Below are 15,923 nucleotides of genomic sequence, written 5' to 3' on the forward strand. Positions count from 1 at the left end.
TACAAAAGAATATTGTGGTTTTTAAATAAGGTGCTTTATCATATGTTCAGATATTCAATTAAAACAGATCATATAATTTGAATGTCTCGATGAAATTTATTGACAAATTTAACGATAGAAGTTCTTTCATTTCTTCATGATGGCTATTTTTCAAATGCAACTTGTAAAAGGAATAGATTTATACAAGTATTTCTTGATAATTTGAACCATAAGAAATAAAAAAAAATCATTTTTTGTGGTGGTGGGTTGGTGAATGGTGATGGTGGGGTAGAAGAATTATTTTTACTAACTCTAATTAAACTAATTAATTAATTATCTCATTTAAAATAAAGACGAAATTTTCATGGATGGTAGTGAAATGATTAGGACTCCACTCGGGTTCGAGCTACTGAGAATGAAAGAAAACCTCTTGAAAGCATAACTCCCAAAATGAGTCTACAATATGTGAGTCACGAGTTCGTATTTAGTCGAACCCTAATATGCATATCGAACACCGAAAGATTGAAAAAAAAGTGTACAACTTCAAATTTCAAAAAAAAAAAACAAAAAAAACAGAATTTTCTTATTCTGTTTTCAAATTTATACTTTGAGGTTGTTTCCCACTACATAGACAGGAAAAAATAACTAGAAGAAGGATTAAAAAAAACAAATTGTCCAGTTTTTATCCTCTCTTTCTTCCCTTCAAAACACCTGCAAGATGAACAAAGTCAAATAATTTATTTTAAACAACAATATTCAATTGAAACTTATCTTTATTTTAAACCTAGATTGCTTAGACTTTTCAAAATATCATCGAGTGTGTGTCAGATCTTCCAATAGTGATGCTTTTTTTTTTGGAGGATTTGATACTGGTGAGACAGTTTTCTTTTTAGAGTCCGAGAAACATAGATATTACCCTAAGTTGCTCGGGCTCTTCATAAATGTCTATCACATGCATGAACATAGTTTTTTGAGAATTAAATCAAGCAACATAGGGTTTTTTTTTTCTTCCAAAAATGTCATTGGATGTGTGTTGGATCCTCCAAAAAATGCATCTTATGGAGGATACACACAGGCGCGACAGTAATAAGGAGAGTCTACGCAACATATATTGCTCAAACTCATCAAAAAATGTCGTTGGGTGCGTATCTGATCCTCTGAAAGTGCGCGTGGTGCTTTTTTTTGGAGGGTTCAACACAGATACAACAATTTATTTGAAGAGTCTGAGCAACATAGATATTAACTACATTCACGCACCAGATTTCTCAGATGAAGCTTTCCCATTCACAGATGTTTTCAAGAAACCAAAATGTTTTCCCAGAACAGATGTACCCTGAAAAAACGAATAAACAATGAACAAGCCATGACAGTAGAAAAGCAAAGAAGACGAATAGAAAAAAGAAATACCTTCGAATATGTTCCCGAGTTGCCTGCTACTTGTTCCATGCAAGTAGTATCGTTATAAAAACCCGTGTTATCCTGAAAACACAAGTGACAGTTGTAAATGAATGAACTTGTCCATAATTCATTTACGATGTGAGTGTTGAGACATAATATAATTAAGTCATCAGACGGCGTGCTTTTTTCTAACAGCTTGATCACACTCTGCTACATCACCTCCTTCATTTAGTCATTTTCTTTAGGCTATGAATACACGAGGTAAACGTCAATGCCTATCCCCCACCCCACCCACCACCACAAGAAAAAATTTGGCAAAGGGTCAAAAAGTCTTAGCGAAGCATGGTACACAAAGCATCCCATGCTAGTAGTGTTTAGGGAAGAGTCGGGCACCACAAGGGGTGTGATGTAGACAACCTACGCTAATGCTTCATTAGTGTTTGCTTCCACGGCTCGAACCCATGACTAACTTTACCATTAGGGTAAAAAGAGTCTAAAGAAATGAAATTCAAAGATAACAAAATTGAACTTACCTTGTGGAAATTCGATACAGGAGAACTAGCAGTATCATCAAGATAAACATTGTGTTTTTTTCCACTCTGCTCTTTCATTTTCCTTTTCTGTTTCTCCTTTGTATTTTCAGTCTCAGAAATATCTAAGAAGTTGCCATTTTCTTCACAACAGAATTCTCTATCCTCATGGAAATTGTTATGTGGTGGACCAGATGAAGCATCAGAAACCATCGACAAATCTTCATCTGCATATGCTGATTTTCCCCTACCATCATAAATACTTCTCCCCGTAACTACATTGAATTGATCCGAAGAATATGAGAATTCATCAAAGTACATTGTCCATCCAGATTCACACTCACTAGTACATCCAGAACCTGATATGTCCATCAAGATTTCAGCGTTGTTACTTAAACGAAAAACAGAAGACTATTTATGACAGAAGAGAAGGTAGTACTTTAAAAGGAAGAATTAAAAGACTAATATTGGATGAATTCTCTTTGTTGGTAGTCTATTTATAAGTGGAGAGAGGAGAAGAGTATAAGGTTATAATAGAACCAACCAAACTTAGTACACTCAAATAGTAGACTAGTTTTGTCCCTATGCTTTGTCTGTTACCATTTCTTTCTTTTTTTCCTCAAAATTGTAAAGAATATCAAAAGTTGCCAGTTGGCTTAGTCATGGGGTAGGGAAATAGAGAAATAAATCATGGCCAATGGCAATTGATACTGCTAACACAAGGCGACGCCTCAATCTCAAGCAAGTTGCAGTCAATCATATGAAGGCATATTATATAAACAAACACTCAAACTTGGCTTCGGCTGACAAATTAACACACTAACTTTGAGTATGCACATTTAGATACCTCAACTCACCTTCGTTATGTAAGTTCAACACTCAAACTTACAAAGACACCTCGAAAGTTTGTGTGTCATATCAGCGTCAGGAGTGGGGACGAGTTGGAGTGTTAGTTGCCAGTTAAGATGTCTAGATGTGCACTTTCTAAGTTGGAGGGTTTACTTGCTAGTTGAGGCCAAGTTTGTGTGATTGTATATGTATTATACTGCGTATGAATTACTACTATCCATGACATACATTTAAAAGCCCGTCAATACCTGTCTAAGTGAGCACAGCGTGACGTATTCTATATTGTGAGGTTTCGTTACAATTACCTCAGCTGTCAACTTACAGCAAACTACTCCTCCTTCATCTACCGGCAATCTGAGCAAACTCCTACTATAATACCATATATGAAGCATTTTCATGGACCACATATTTGCTGACATAAGAGGACCATTTAGAAACAAAATCTCTTGGCTCCATTGTTTTCTTAATTGGCCATGATTGGATGCACAGGTCTTTGATACACTTATCAGTTTGTCCTAGTCTGCTTGACTTTAGAGAATCTCCTAGTAATGCTACAAGACCATAGATGCCACTTCTTAAAAAATAATGCATATGGCCCATCATTAAATCACAATATGATAAGTCATTATTGGGATACCAATCGAGTTTAATTTCTATACGTTGACAGAATAATATCTTCTATACATTATAAGGTCACTAGTTGAACAGCAAGACAATGTTCAACATTACACTATCAGTGGATATAAATTAAATCCGTACTAATATCATCTGGTAGCTCCTAGTGTGAAGTCACAATATTTCCCCTTTTAACAAGATTACTGTAACAAGTTAAGAAGNTTGCTGACATAAGAGGACCATTTAGAAACAAAATCTCTTGGCTTCATTGTTTTCTTAATTGGCAATGATTGGAGGCACAGGTCTTTGATAGGCTTATCAGTTTGTCCTAGTCTGCTTGACTTTAGAGAATCTCCTAGTAATGCTACAACACCATAGATGCCACTTCTTGAAAAATAATGCATATGGCTCATCATTAAATCACAATATGATAAGTCATTATTGGCATAACAATCGAGTTTAATTTCTATACGTTGACAGAATAATATCTTCTATACATTATAAAGTCACTAGTTGAATAGCAAGACAATGTTCAACATTACACTGTCAGTGGATATAAATTAAATCCGTACTAATATCATCTGGTAGCTCCTAGTGTGAAGTCACAATATTTCCCCTTTTAACAAGATTACTGTAACAAGTTAAGAAGAAGGTACTATAATAGGAAATTCAGCACAATCACTGCAGACTTCAGGTGGAAAAAAATCACCATTCACATGTAAGGAGAGAAATGAAAAGGTGTCATAATTAATTGTTCTTTATTAGGAGGGGGGAAAGTTGCCCATATAAGGCCAAATTTATGGTATGAAAACATTTAATTGAGTGGTCATGGGGTTGCTGTAGGGTATCCTTTATGACTCATTTGGTCCCTTAGCTTAATATATATGCACATGCACTCTGCTGGCGCGGGTGGAGTCACAGTGATAGGTACGGATTTGACAGAACTCAATAGTTTTAGTCGAAAATCCGTACTCAAACCATGTAATTACGCTAAATGAGAACGGATTTTATGTATATAACAGTGCGATTTTGGTGGTAGAAATTAATATTCAAATGAAAACTTCGAAGTTTACTGATACATGAAAAATACTCATTATTTGATTGATCAAACCTGCAGATGGTGTTTTTTTCCTATTATACACTCAATCATTGTTGACAAAGACATTTGTGGCTCTATCACAGAATGATTGCTAGAATTTGTATTTGTAGGGTATCTCATGGATTATGAAATATAGGTAGAAAACAAGAGAAGAGCTAAAGTTAGATTTTTGACATGATAGAAATAGCATATAACTTGAGAACGAAACAACTGACTATTACGCGATGCGATTTTTGTACTACCAAACAATTAGAAACCAATTCCAAACTAATTGAAGTCGACAGTATGAATCCCTTTGTCTATATTTGAAGTCGGCTATATGAATCCCCTGTATCTGTTACTCTCAGTTTATGCTTTAGTTCATGGAAATTGTAGAGTCACATATTAAAGCTTTGGGAAAATATTGAAGGGCACCATAAAACTAATCCTTAAAACCACTATTCCACTATCCTCTTATAGGACAGTTGGAAATAGAGAGAAGGAAATTGATATATTTGACCAATCTACGATAAGACCAAGGATATGATGTTAGAAAAATGAGTATGTAGGTCGAGGATTTAAGGTAAAAGGTAGTAGGTAGTCGAGCATTGCTTAAATTCCCTTATCAATAGTATTATTATTGTTTTCTTTGATTTTACTAACATGTTGTTTCTTTGCTTCATTTCTCGTACTATTTGTGGTTTCTACTGTTTTTTCTCTATTATTGTCTATATGTTTCTTTTGCGCCAAAAGTCTATCGGAAACCGACTTTCTATCTTCACATGGGGGTATGGTTTATGTACGCATCACCCTCCTCAAACCCCATTTGTGGAATTACACTTGATCTGTTGTTGTAACCATGGTGCCTCGAACCCCATTTGTGGAATTACACTTGATCTGTTGTTGTAACCATGGTGCGTGGGCCAGTTTGCCCGCACCTCGACTAATTTTTAACGAGATACCTCAAGTATAATTACTTTTCTAATCCTCCTTCACCAAGAGATTCTGAAATCCAATTTGTTCTCAAGGAGTCTCACCAAGGATTTTCTATTTTGGCAACTAAAAAGAGCCACAAAGTGAAAATATCACCACATAGGACTTTTCGTGGCGACGTGAGGGTCACAGAAAATAGTCTCGTCCCTAAAAAGTATCTGCTGCGACCAGTAAAAAGTCCCACATGAAGTTTCTTTCATGGTGACATTAGTTGCCCACAAATAACGAATAAATAGCCACAAGAATACGCGAAATAATGTTCAAAAGAGGCTGCCACTAATAAGTTGACATTCGGAAGGCTACTACCTTTACGCAAAAAGCATAGTTCATGATTCTAGATTTGACAGCATTTTCATTTACAGTTAATATAAAGTGCAAGAGGATCAAGGGGGAGGAGAGAAACCGTCTTTCAGAAGACTGGGCGAGACATCTACTGACGAATTTACAAGTTGTTTGAATTCCAATGAGAATTTAAGTCGCATTGGTGAAATTAATGAATAAGAAGCCACTTCTGTAAGGAAACTGACTTGATTGACTGAGAGCACAGCATACTCCAACTTGTGCTTTGCTTGAAAAAATCAACCCTAACAGATGAAAACAACAGTTTCAGCAAAACAGAAGGTAAATATTCAGAAAAATAAGCGAAGAGGAATTACAGCTATGCTTAGCTTATCGTGTAACATCACGAAGTTGCAGAGACTAAGCGAACACAACATACATTCTCTATGTTGGCAAGTAATCACAAATTTCATGATGCTTCAATATGGGCTACTATATAATAGCAAGTTGTCACATTGTATGTGACAAGTTTCTTTAATAGCTGATACTCACTAAAATGCAAGTGTTGGAAAGAAAAGAGAGAACCTGACAAAATAAAGCATATGCAATTGGTACATTATACATTCAGTCAAGTGTAAGCTAAGAGAAAACAATATGATAATCAGTAGAAACCAAACATAACCGTCACCAAGTATAATCAAACAATAGGACTATCATCTGTGAAAAAGCCACAAACATAGGCAAACTAATAGGGCAGGGTAGGGAGGGGATACAAGCCCCTAATATTAAAATTAAACTTTTACACTTCAACATTTAATAAGTTCATAAAGATATATCTTGAGAAAATTTAGTAGTTGCCTTCTCTTTACTGCTAAACATTCACATGGTAACCTTAACTTTATAAGTTGGCTCTCCACTATCAGACCCCAAGCATCATCACTCACTGTAATCGAATGCCATTGTGCTCCCAGCCACTAGCTAGAATTTTCGAATCACACTGTTCAGCTGATTAAACCAATACTTTTACGTGGATCAGGAAAACAATTACTCCCTATACTTCATTTTTATGTGTCTACTTTGACTTTGACCTGGAGGAGTTTAAGCAAGCAAGGGAGACTTATGAATCTTGTGGTCCTTAACTAAAGATGTATATAATGTAGCAAAATGTCCTTAGAATCTTGTGGCCTTAAATATGCAATGTGAAATGTTGGAATTAAAGAGTTACTAAATATAGAAAGCGACATTCTTTTCAAAACAAACTAAAAAGGAAAATAAGTCACATAAGTTGAAAACTTGAAACAAAGAGAGTACAAATTACTGATACGGTTAAATATCTTCATATGCATATGACTTCTTTATTAGAATATCCAATACAGCCTTTGAACTCCTAAAACTCTGAAAATATGGAAACTTAGCTGTTTGTTTTTTCCCATTGACATTCACATGAAGAAAAACAAGTAAGGTCCTTAAGAGAAATCCTACAAGGGGCCAAGAAGTTGCTATCCAAATTTATAGAGTGCCAGCACATCCAGGACCAATAAGCATTTGAGAACTAAAAGAGCTCTACCTCAAGGACATTGCAAAAATTTGAAAAAGTTCCTTCACCCAACAAAATTTTGTAGTAAATAAAGATATTAGATCGATTTAGTAATCAGGACTGACGCACTTGGGGGCCTCTAGCAAAGCTCGAGGCTTAGAAGAAATTCATGAGATAAAGGGGCTTTGGTCATGAAATGTGAGCTTATCCTTGAACTGTGACAAAAACGGTAGGACAGTAGCCTATTTCCTCCACCAATATAGATGCTTAATGATCTAAAGTTGTCAAGCTGGTTGACAAACCAAATGCCAAAGCCGAGGGGAGGAAGGGACAATCATAAAGAATATTTTCTGAGGTTCTGCTCAAAAAGAAATTCACTTCGGTACATCTCAAATTGCTACATCAAATTACTTGGTGTTTTTAAAATAAGATAAATTTGAAGAATTTATTGCTAACATGTCAGTTTTTACACTAAAAGTCCATGTTTTAGCCAACACAACAACACTGTCAAAACAGAGGGGGAATAATAGAATGATACCTCAATAAATATTTGGCATACTAGTATTCTCGTATCATTTACTCACTAGGCCTGCTAAAGGTATAACAACTTCTTTTTGGTTCTGAAACGACTTACTAGCCTTATTAAGCTAGGTTATACTTATAAATGACCTTGAGCAGCCATTAATTAGGACAACATATCTGTCCTGACACCTTTTCCCACCTTCCATGAGAACCCCTCAATACCCCTTTGAAACCACTTACTAGCTTTCTTAAGCTAGGTAATTAGCATCCTTAAGCAGCCCTTTATGAGGACAAAATGCCTGTCCCAAGACCTCCCGTCATCCCCTAAGAGAAACCCCGCAACATGCCTTAGGAATAAGAACAGAAATAAAAAGAGGCCATATTTGTCAAAGAAAAGAGCAATTAAAAAAAATAACAGCAAAGCTGACAATCAGAAAAAGAAAAAGAACAGCAAAGCTAGTATATTGAGTAGGACAACAAGTAATTTTTAAGTTCAATTTCAACTTGTGATCTTTCAACAAGCATTTCAGATTTTAGATTTCAGCATCAATATAGTAGGTTTACTTTTGTTTTAGATGTAAATCTTGCGTCCACCATTTAGTATGTGCCACTTGATTGTTACAGTTAAATCAATTGCTTATTTCATACTCCAGTTATCTTGCAAAAATAATAAAAATAGAACATTCTTCTTCAAACTCTTGACCCAATTTGATTATTCCTATTAAAATGCTGGAGTAGGTAGAACAACCTGAATAGAGAAAATTTAAACCCTTTCTCTCGAACATCCCAAAATTTAAACTGCTTTGTCAAAACAACTTAATCCTCTTCAAATTATGGCTTTTAATACAACCCTTTCTCTCAACAAAAATCCTAAGATGAAAACTAAACACATATAACCCTTTCTCTCGGCAAAAATCTTATGATGATAACTAAACACAAATTCACATGTCATATGATGCAGCCTGATGAAATTTCAAAAGAGCGGTATGCACTGTGCAGTAATCCCCTTCTATATTCTTTATTTGTATTAGTACAAGTTCCTTATAAATGGTAAGAAACAATAACAGTGTTCTATTTCTACATTTCTAATTCTTACTTCTCATTCTATTTTGTTCTTGCATTTGCTCACTAATTCATCACTTCATAAAGTGTTCTTATAGCTAAACACAGTCACTAAGAATGCATTCACTAATAACAAAAAGAACACATTAAGTAACAGCTTATCAGAAAAAGGAAAACAACATGTAGATGAACTCAAAGAGGGAATCCAGCATAATTAGCTACCTGCGTTTCAATTTCAGCAACATTGCCATTTGAAGACTCCCCCTTTTTAATCCATGCAAAGCTATTATCCCTCTGCTTCAAAAATTTTCGCACATCATACCTTCTGGAACTCCCATATGACTTGCCACCATACACCCTGACACTCGATCTCCCATGACCATACCTCCTATTAGTCAATGATAAATCCCCAAGATCTCCCTCAATCGTCCTATTCAGACCGGCTTCTGATATCAGTACATCTTTGCTCTTATCACTGTTTGCACAAAATGCACCTCTCACTCTCGCCTTCTCATTAGCTCTTTCTTTCACATCAACTGAAATCTCCTCCTTTTCTGCATTTCGTTCTTGTCCTGATAGCTCCGCACTGTCTGCTTTATCGCTAACTTTTCCAACCCTATTAGCCATCTTTCTCCCGCTATGTTTCTTTCCCTTATACCAAACTCTACGTTTCTTCCTTGCGGTTTTCCCATCTACCTTGATTTCTTCTACCTCCTCCACCGTGCAAACAGTAGCCACTTCTTCAACCTCCTTATTATCACCAAATGCACCTTTCACTCTCACCTTCTCATTAGTTCTTTCTTTCACATCAACTGAAACCTTCTCCTTTTCTGCATTACATTCTCGGCCTGATTGCTCCACACTGTTTGCTTTATCGCTCACTTCTCCAACTCTATCACCAATCTTTCTCCAGCTGGGTTTCTTTCCCTTAAAACCAACTCTATGTTTCTTCCCTGAGATTTCCCTATCTACCTTGTTTTCTTCTACCACCTTCACTGTGCAAACAGTAGCCACTTCTTCGGCCTCCTTAGCACTATATGCACGAAATGCACCACTCACTGTCATCTTCTCATTAGTTCTTTCTTTCAAATCAACTGAAACTTTCTCCGTTTCTGCATTGCATTCTTGTCCTAATTTCTCCACACTGTCTGCTTTATCGCTCACTTCACCAACCCTATCAACCATCTGTTTACTGCTATTTTTCTTTCCCCTATATGCACCTCTCACTCTCACCTTCTCATGAGTTCTTTCTTTCACATCAACTGGAACCACCTCTTTCCCTGCGTTATGTTTTTGTCCTGATTGCTCCACACTGTCTGCTTTATTGCTCGCTTCTCCAACCCTATTACCCACCTCTCTCCAGCTATTATTGTTTACCCTAAACCCAACACCACAATTCTGCCCCGCAACTTCCCTATCTACCTTGTTTTCTCCCACAACCTCCACCGTGCAAACAGAAGCCACCTCCTTATCACTGTAAGCATGAAATGCACCACTCAATCTCACCTTCTCATTAGTTCTTTCTATCACATCAACTGTAACCTTCTCCTTCCATACATTATGTTTTCGTCCTGATTGCTCCACACTGTCTGCTTTATCACTCACTTCTCCAATCTTAACACCCATCTTTCTACCACCATTTTTCTTTCCCCTATTTCCAACTCCACAATTCTGCCCTGTGATTTCCCTATCTACCTTGTTTTCTCCTACAACCTCCACCGCGCAAACAGAAGCCACCTCCTTATCACCATAAGCACGAAATGCACCTCCCACTCTCACCTTCTCAGTCACATCAACCAAAACCTTCTCCTTCCCTGCATTCTGTATTTGTCCTGATTGCTCCGCATTCCAGCTATTTTTCTTCCCCCTATACCCAACTCTACATTCCCCCCCTGCAATTTCCCTATCAACATTGCTTTCTCCTACAACCTCCACCATGCAAACAGTAGCCACTTCTTCAACCTCCTGATTCCCGCTATTCCACTTACAATTACCCTTAGATGATTCTTTTCCACCCCTTCCCGCACTCACCACAGCCATCAATTCTTCCTCCTCCACATCAATCATCGTAACCTTAGCCATATCTCCTGATCCATCTCTTTCAACCCTAGCTCCCCTCTTCACAAAACAGCCCATTTTCTCTTTTCCCCTTGCTCTATCAACACCTTCTTCAACCACTGAACCATTCATCCTAACCTCCTTCAACTTGGGTTCCTTAGCAATCAAACCCACCTCACGCCAACCTTTCCCACTATGATTTTCACGCTTTTGCAGATTTTTACCAACTGAACCTTGACTATAAGCACACCCATTTACAATGCGATTTTCATGATTCCGAAGAACTGGGTATTTTTCCTTTTCCTCACTTTCCAGTTTTTCCTTTTCTTCTTGCTCCTTCCTTTCTTTCTCTTTAAGCCATCGTTCTTTCAGCTCAGCTATGGTAACGTAATTCGAAGGTAGAGAAGGGTACTTTACACGATCAATTCCAGCCATTGATGATCAAAACTCCCTGAGCAAAATCAACAAGAATAGTGCTAAAGCTTCAAGCTCTTCACATGGTGGATGAAAACAAAAATGGCGAAAAAGCTGTTGAACTGTAGAATCACTTTAGAGTGTTTCTGCAATTTAACTGATGAAACTTTTGTTTTATTTTTTCTTTTTCCGAAAAAGACGAAGGAGACGTGACACGTTTGTATAAGAGGCGGAGTATATACGAACCACTTTACGATATATATGAACCACTTTTTTTATAACCAGACGGCGAAATATATATACACTAGGTTTTGTTAACATGACTGGTATATATGTATTATTATTTTTTAAATGTCGATGTTTAATGCTATATTTGAATTAGGTTAAATGAATATTGAGATAGTAATGATGCTTTGAATTTGACAAGCTCTAAATCGCAAAGTTAAAAGGTATATATACGTCTTTTTTTTTATACATGTATACTAGATGTAAAGTTGTGTGTTAGTATGAGGCCAAACAAATTATATTAAAAGTGATCAAGATATTTTTCTGTTTTAATTTATGTAATATTTTATAATTAATTTTTTTTAAAAAAAATGATATTTTGACTATGTTGAATTTATTTTTTTAAAAAAATTATTGATTTGGGACTAAGGTATCAAGTAAAAACATTTTTCTTAAATAGACATTAATTGTTTCTAAAATACTTTCTACGTGAAGCAATCTTAAGAATATCTTTAACATGAAGAAGACATGTTGATGAAGATGTGATGCTTTTAACCTCTTATTCGTATTGATACTTTATTTTTGTTTTTTCATTTCACGTGATATTTAGTATTTAATGTCAGTACGAAAAATATCATTTTTTAAAACTTTTCTCTTTTTGTATATACACATTTTGTTTATCCACTTCATGTAATACATATCTCTTGTTAGTTTCATTACAAAAAGATATCATATGTTATACTTAATAAATAATTTAAATTCTCTAATTCATTTTAATGATATATTTTTATACTAGATTCACTGCATGTGTATGCCTATTTCTGAGATTCTTATAATATTTATTTATATGATTCGAACTTTTATTAGTGTGATCGAGAATCTAGACTAAAGTTTACGATAATTTGTTTGGAAGTAGTTTTAAGAGCACATTCAAAGCAATAACATTAAAGTTCCTAAAATATGTAATTTCAACGTGAAGCAAATACATCAATTAGAGGTTTGAAATTTCAAGAATACCTTTAACATGAAGCAGTCATATTGATAAAGACGTGTTTGTTTTTATTTGTTATTCATATTGATAATTTGTTTTTGTTTTCTTACTTCACGTGATATTCATCATTTCATTTTAGTTTGTTATGAAAAAATATCATATTTTTTTAGAAAAATCTCTTTTTGTATATCACTTATTTATTCACTTCATGTGATACTTATTTCTTGTTAGTTCCATTACAAAGATGATACCGTTTGTTATACTTAAAAACTAACAATTTAAATTCTCCAATTTATTTTAATGACATATTTTTTTATACTAGATTCATTGTACGTACTTGCACATGTATATTTATTCTTGAGGTTCTCATAACCGTTAAATAATATTCAATCATATGTTTAGAACTTCCGTTAGTGTGATCAAGGATTTGGGATTGGAGTTTACGATAATTTGTTTGTAAGTAGTTTTAAAAGCATATTCAAAGCATAGACATTAAAGTTTCTAAAATACTTTCTACTTGAAGCAAATACATCAATAAAGAGGTTTGAAATTTCGGAAATACCTTTGACATGAAGTAGACAGATTAATGAAGATGTGTTTGTTGTTAATCTTTTCTTCGTTTGGATATTTTATTTTTATTTTTATTTTTATTTTTTACTTCACGTGATACTCATCATTTCATGTTAATCCGTTATGGAAATATATCATTTCAAAAAAAAAACTTTTTTTTTTGTGTATACATGCACGCTTTGTTTCTCCACTTAACATGATATAGTTCCGTTACAAAGAGGATATCATTTGTTATACTTTAAAAAATAAGTAATTTAAATTCTCTAATTTATTTTGATGACATATTTATTATAATAGAATTATCGCACATGGGTTACACGTGTATGTCTATTCTTGAGATTCTTATAACCGTTAAATAATATCCAATTATATCTTTCAAACTTTTGCATTAGTGTGGCCGAGAATTTGAAGCTGAAGTTTATGATAATTTATTTGTAATAGTTATTTGTACCATAATTTATCCAGAATTTGCATGGTGATGGTTGTCTCGTCTCTTATCCGAATCAACAAATGAATGGATCTAATGAAAATTTCATTAGCTTCATGTAATGTACTTTTCTTCAGATTCATTACTTCCAAACGTTATCAATCGTATCTTACCTAATACTTCTTTGTAAACGACATTTCTTGTATATGTCCCCATTTTTCGGTCTGATTGTTCTATCATAACCAATACTTTTGCCACGACCAATGAGATTCCTCCTAAAAGTGCTACGTATAGTTGGTCATACGATAAAACATATTATGATAAATACAATTCAACATCTAAAATTATTTGACGCTGTGCTTTATTTATCGATCTCGTTACAAAATATAGATGTTACATTGAAGATTATAGTAGAACAAGGTGTTAATAGGATCAACTTTGAGCTGAAAGACGAACTTTCATGGGCTTATATTTTTACAAAGGTGAAAACATTTGACATTTGGGCTTCTACAAAATATTGAGCAAACTTTCACATATAACAAAAACAAAAATTAGAGAAAATTTTCAAAATATCAATATTTTGACATTTAATAGGACTCATTGTCAATACTTTTAATATTTAGTAAAAATGTCAAAAAAGAAACAATTGTTAAAAACAGAAAGGAGAAATTAAGGGGAGAGAAAAATATTTAAAAGAAACAATGCTTAAAAATCTTATCAATTACAAAAATTCAAAAACAAAGAACTAATTGGCAATTTATCAAAATACACCAACTTCCATCTCTTTCTTCTTCTTTCACCACGCCTATCATCGTTGTTCTAAAAATTCAATATTCATAAAAAAAAAAATTGAAGCAGTTTATTCTACTAAGACATATTTTGACGTTATGCAATTATCTTTAAAAATGACTGAAATTTTATGATGTTATTTGACTATCATGTTAAGGTTATGAAGTTTATGTATCTTTTTTTAAGAAATTTTTCGGTATTCAGAATACAATACTCATGTATTCATGATATATGTATTCATCCATCTTACATATGTATTTTATTTTGCTTATTCCCAGTATCACTTTGTATATAAAATAGTTTGTATTTAGATTTAATTATATACCATAAAATTTGTATTTAGATTTGATTTCATATTCGTCCTAATGTATATTATAAAGTTTTGTATTTATATTTTGATTTCGTAGTTCATTCTCAACTATAAATAGCCAAAATACAGTTTATTTATGTATTCATCCTAATTGCAGCAGTCAAATAGTTTTGTATTTTATTTTGCTCATTATATGTTTATACCAACTAGTTTATTTTTGAGTTCGTATTCATTCACAATTTTAAATAATCAAAATATAGGTTTGTATTTTGATTATCATTTTGTAAACATAAATTTGACTACAAACTACAGAACATTCAAAATAATTTAAAATACTTTTTGCGAAACAACTCATACCTAAATGCTAATGTGGATTCTACTAAATTTGAAATATAAAAACAAATCATAAAAAAATTGACAAAAGTTATTTTAAATACTAAAAATCTGAAATACATAAATATTTGATGAGTAAGTTAACAAACTCACATAAAAATTAAAAAAAATGACGGAAAATCCTCAATACATACAATTCGAAAATTCAACATAATGTGTGATTTTGAAAGCAAAATCTCGCAAAATAAATGAGGAATTCAAAAATACCTTTATCAATTGAGAGATTTCTTGATTAATTGATAGATCTAAACAAATTGTTACGAACTTGAATAATTAGTTCTTCTTCAACAATGAAGTGAATAATGGTGAAATTTTGATGAAAGAAAGAAAAAAGAAAAGTGAATGATGAGGATGGTGAAAATTGAAAAGTTGATGAAAGAGAAAAAAATTGAAAAATGAAAGATGAAAAAAAATAAATTTAATGGTACTAAAGCATAGGAAGAAGTGTAAATGGGTAATGGAGATAGAATTTGATTCAAAGTTGCACTGTTTTGAGAAATAAAATTTGAATACAAAATTATTTTCTAAAAATTGACATTTTGACATTTTCAATAATTATTTTAAAGTGTAGATGTTTTTACTAATTAAGTTAGGAATTGTGACTAGTTTGATAATTTTTCCTAAAAATTATATTTATATGTTATAGATGTAGTTAGCATAATTAGGCTACATAGCAAACTTTATGTTTGCTATGAATATTGTTATGCATATTTCGCTATACATAAAAAATAATTGTATAATCTGTTTCGATATACAAATATAAAAGAATTAATTGTATACTGTGTTTGTATACAATGAGAAAAGAGAGAAAGACAAAAGAAAATTGGGTAGGAAAAAGATTTGTATATGTATAATCATAAGTGTATAGGAGGAACATATATATATATATATATATATATATATA

General features: G+C 33.4%; 2 protein-coding genes across 4 annotated transcripts; both read right to left on the reverse strand.

Annotated features, from left to right (window-relative positions):
- Window positions 1-395: 395 nt before the first annotated feature.
- Window positions 396-2,965, reverse strand: LOC107006645. The gene is made up of 4 exons (XM_015205160.2): window positions 1,911-2,965; window positions 1,387-1,458; window positions 1,237-1,312; window positions 396-690 (listed from the first exon to the last, which is right to left on the reverse strand). Exons 1-4 carry the CDS (start codon window positions 2,277-2,279, stop codon window positions 662-664), a joined length of 546 nt encoding a protein of 181 aa, XP_015060646.1. The 5' UTR covers window positions 2,280-2,965; the 3' UTR covers window positions 396-661.
- Window positions 2,205-11,513, reverse strand: LOC107007431. Of its 3 annotated transcripts, none has more exons than XR_003575598.1 (3): window positions 9,065-11,513; window positions 5,970-6,026; window positions 2,205-2,266 (listed from the first exon to the last, which is right to left on the reverse strand). XR_003575598.1 is itself a non-coding variant. In XM_027913500.1 (3 exons), the coding sequence occupies exons 1-3, from the start codon at window positions 11,333-11,335 to the stop codon at window positions 6,021-6,023; spliced, it is 2,004 nt and encodes a 667-aa protein (XP_027769301.1). In that variant the 5' UTR covers window positions 11,336-11,513; the 3' UTR covers window positions 5,697-6,020. The 3 variants fall into 3 exon arrangements, 2 of the variants coding, with proteins under 2 accessions (XP_027769301.1, XP_015061541.1); XM_027913500.1 differs by lacking the exon at window positions 2,205-2,266 and having other exon boundaries at window positions 5,697-6,026; window positions 9,065-10,140; window positions 10,414-11,513; XM_015206055.2 differs by lacking the exon at window positions 2,205-2,266 and having other exon boundaries at window positions 5,697-6,026.
- Between the last annotated feature and the right edge of the window lie 4,410 nt (window positions 11,514-15,923).

The sequence above is a fragment of the Solanum pennellii genome, chromosome 12 (assembly GCF_001406875.1).
Source record: "Solanum pennellii chromosome 12, SPENNV200".
NCBI lineage: Eukaryota > Viridiplantae > Streptophyta > Magnoliopsida > Solanales > Solanaceae > Solanum > Solanum pennellii.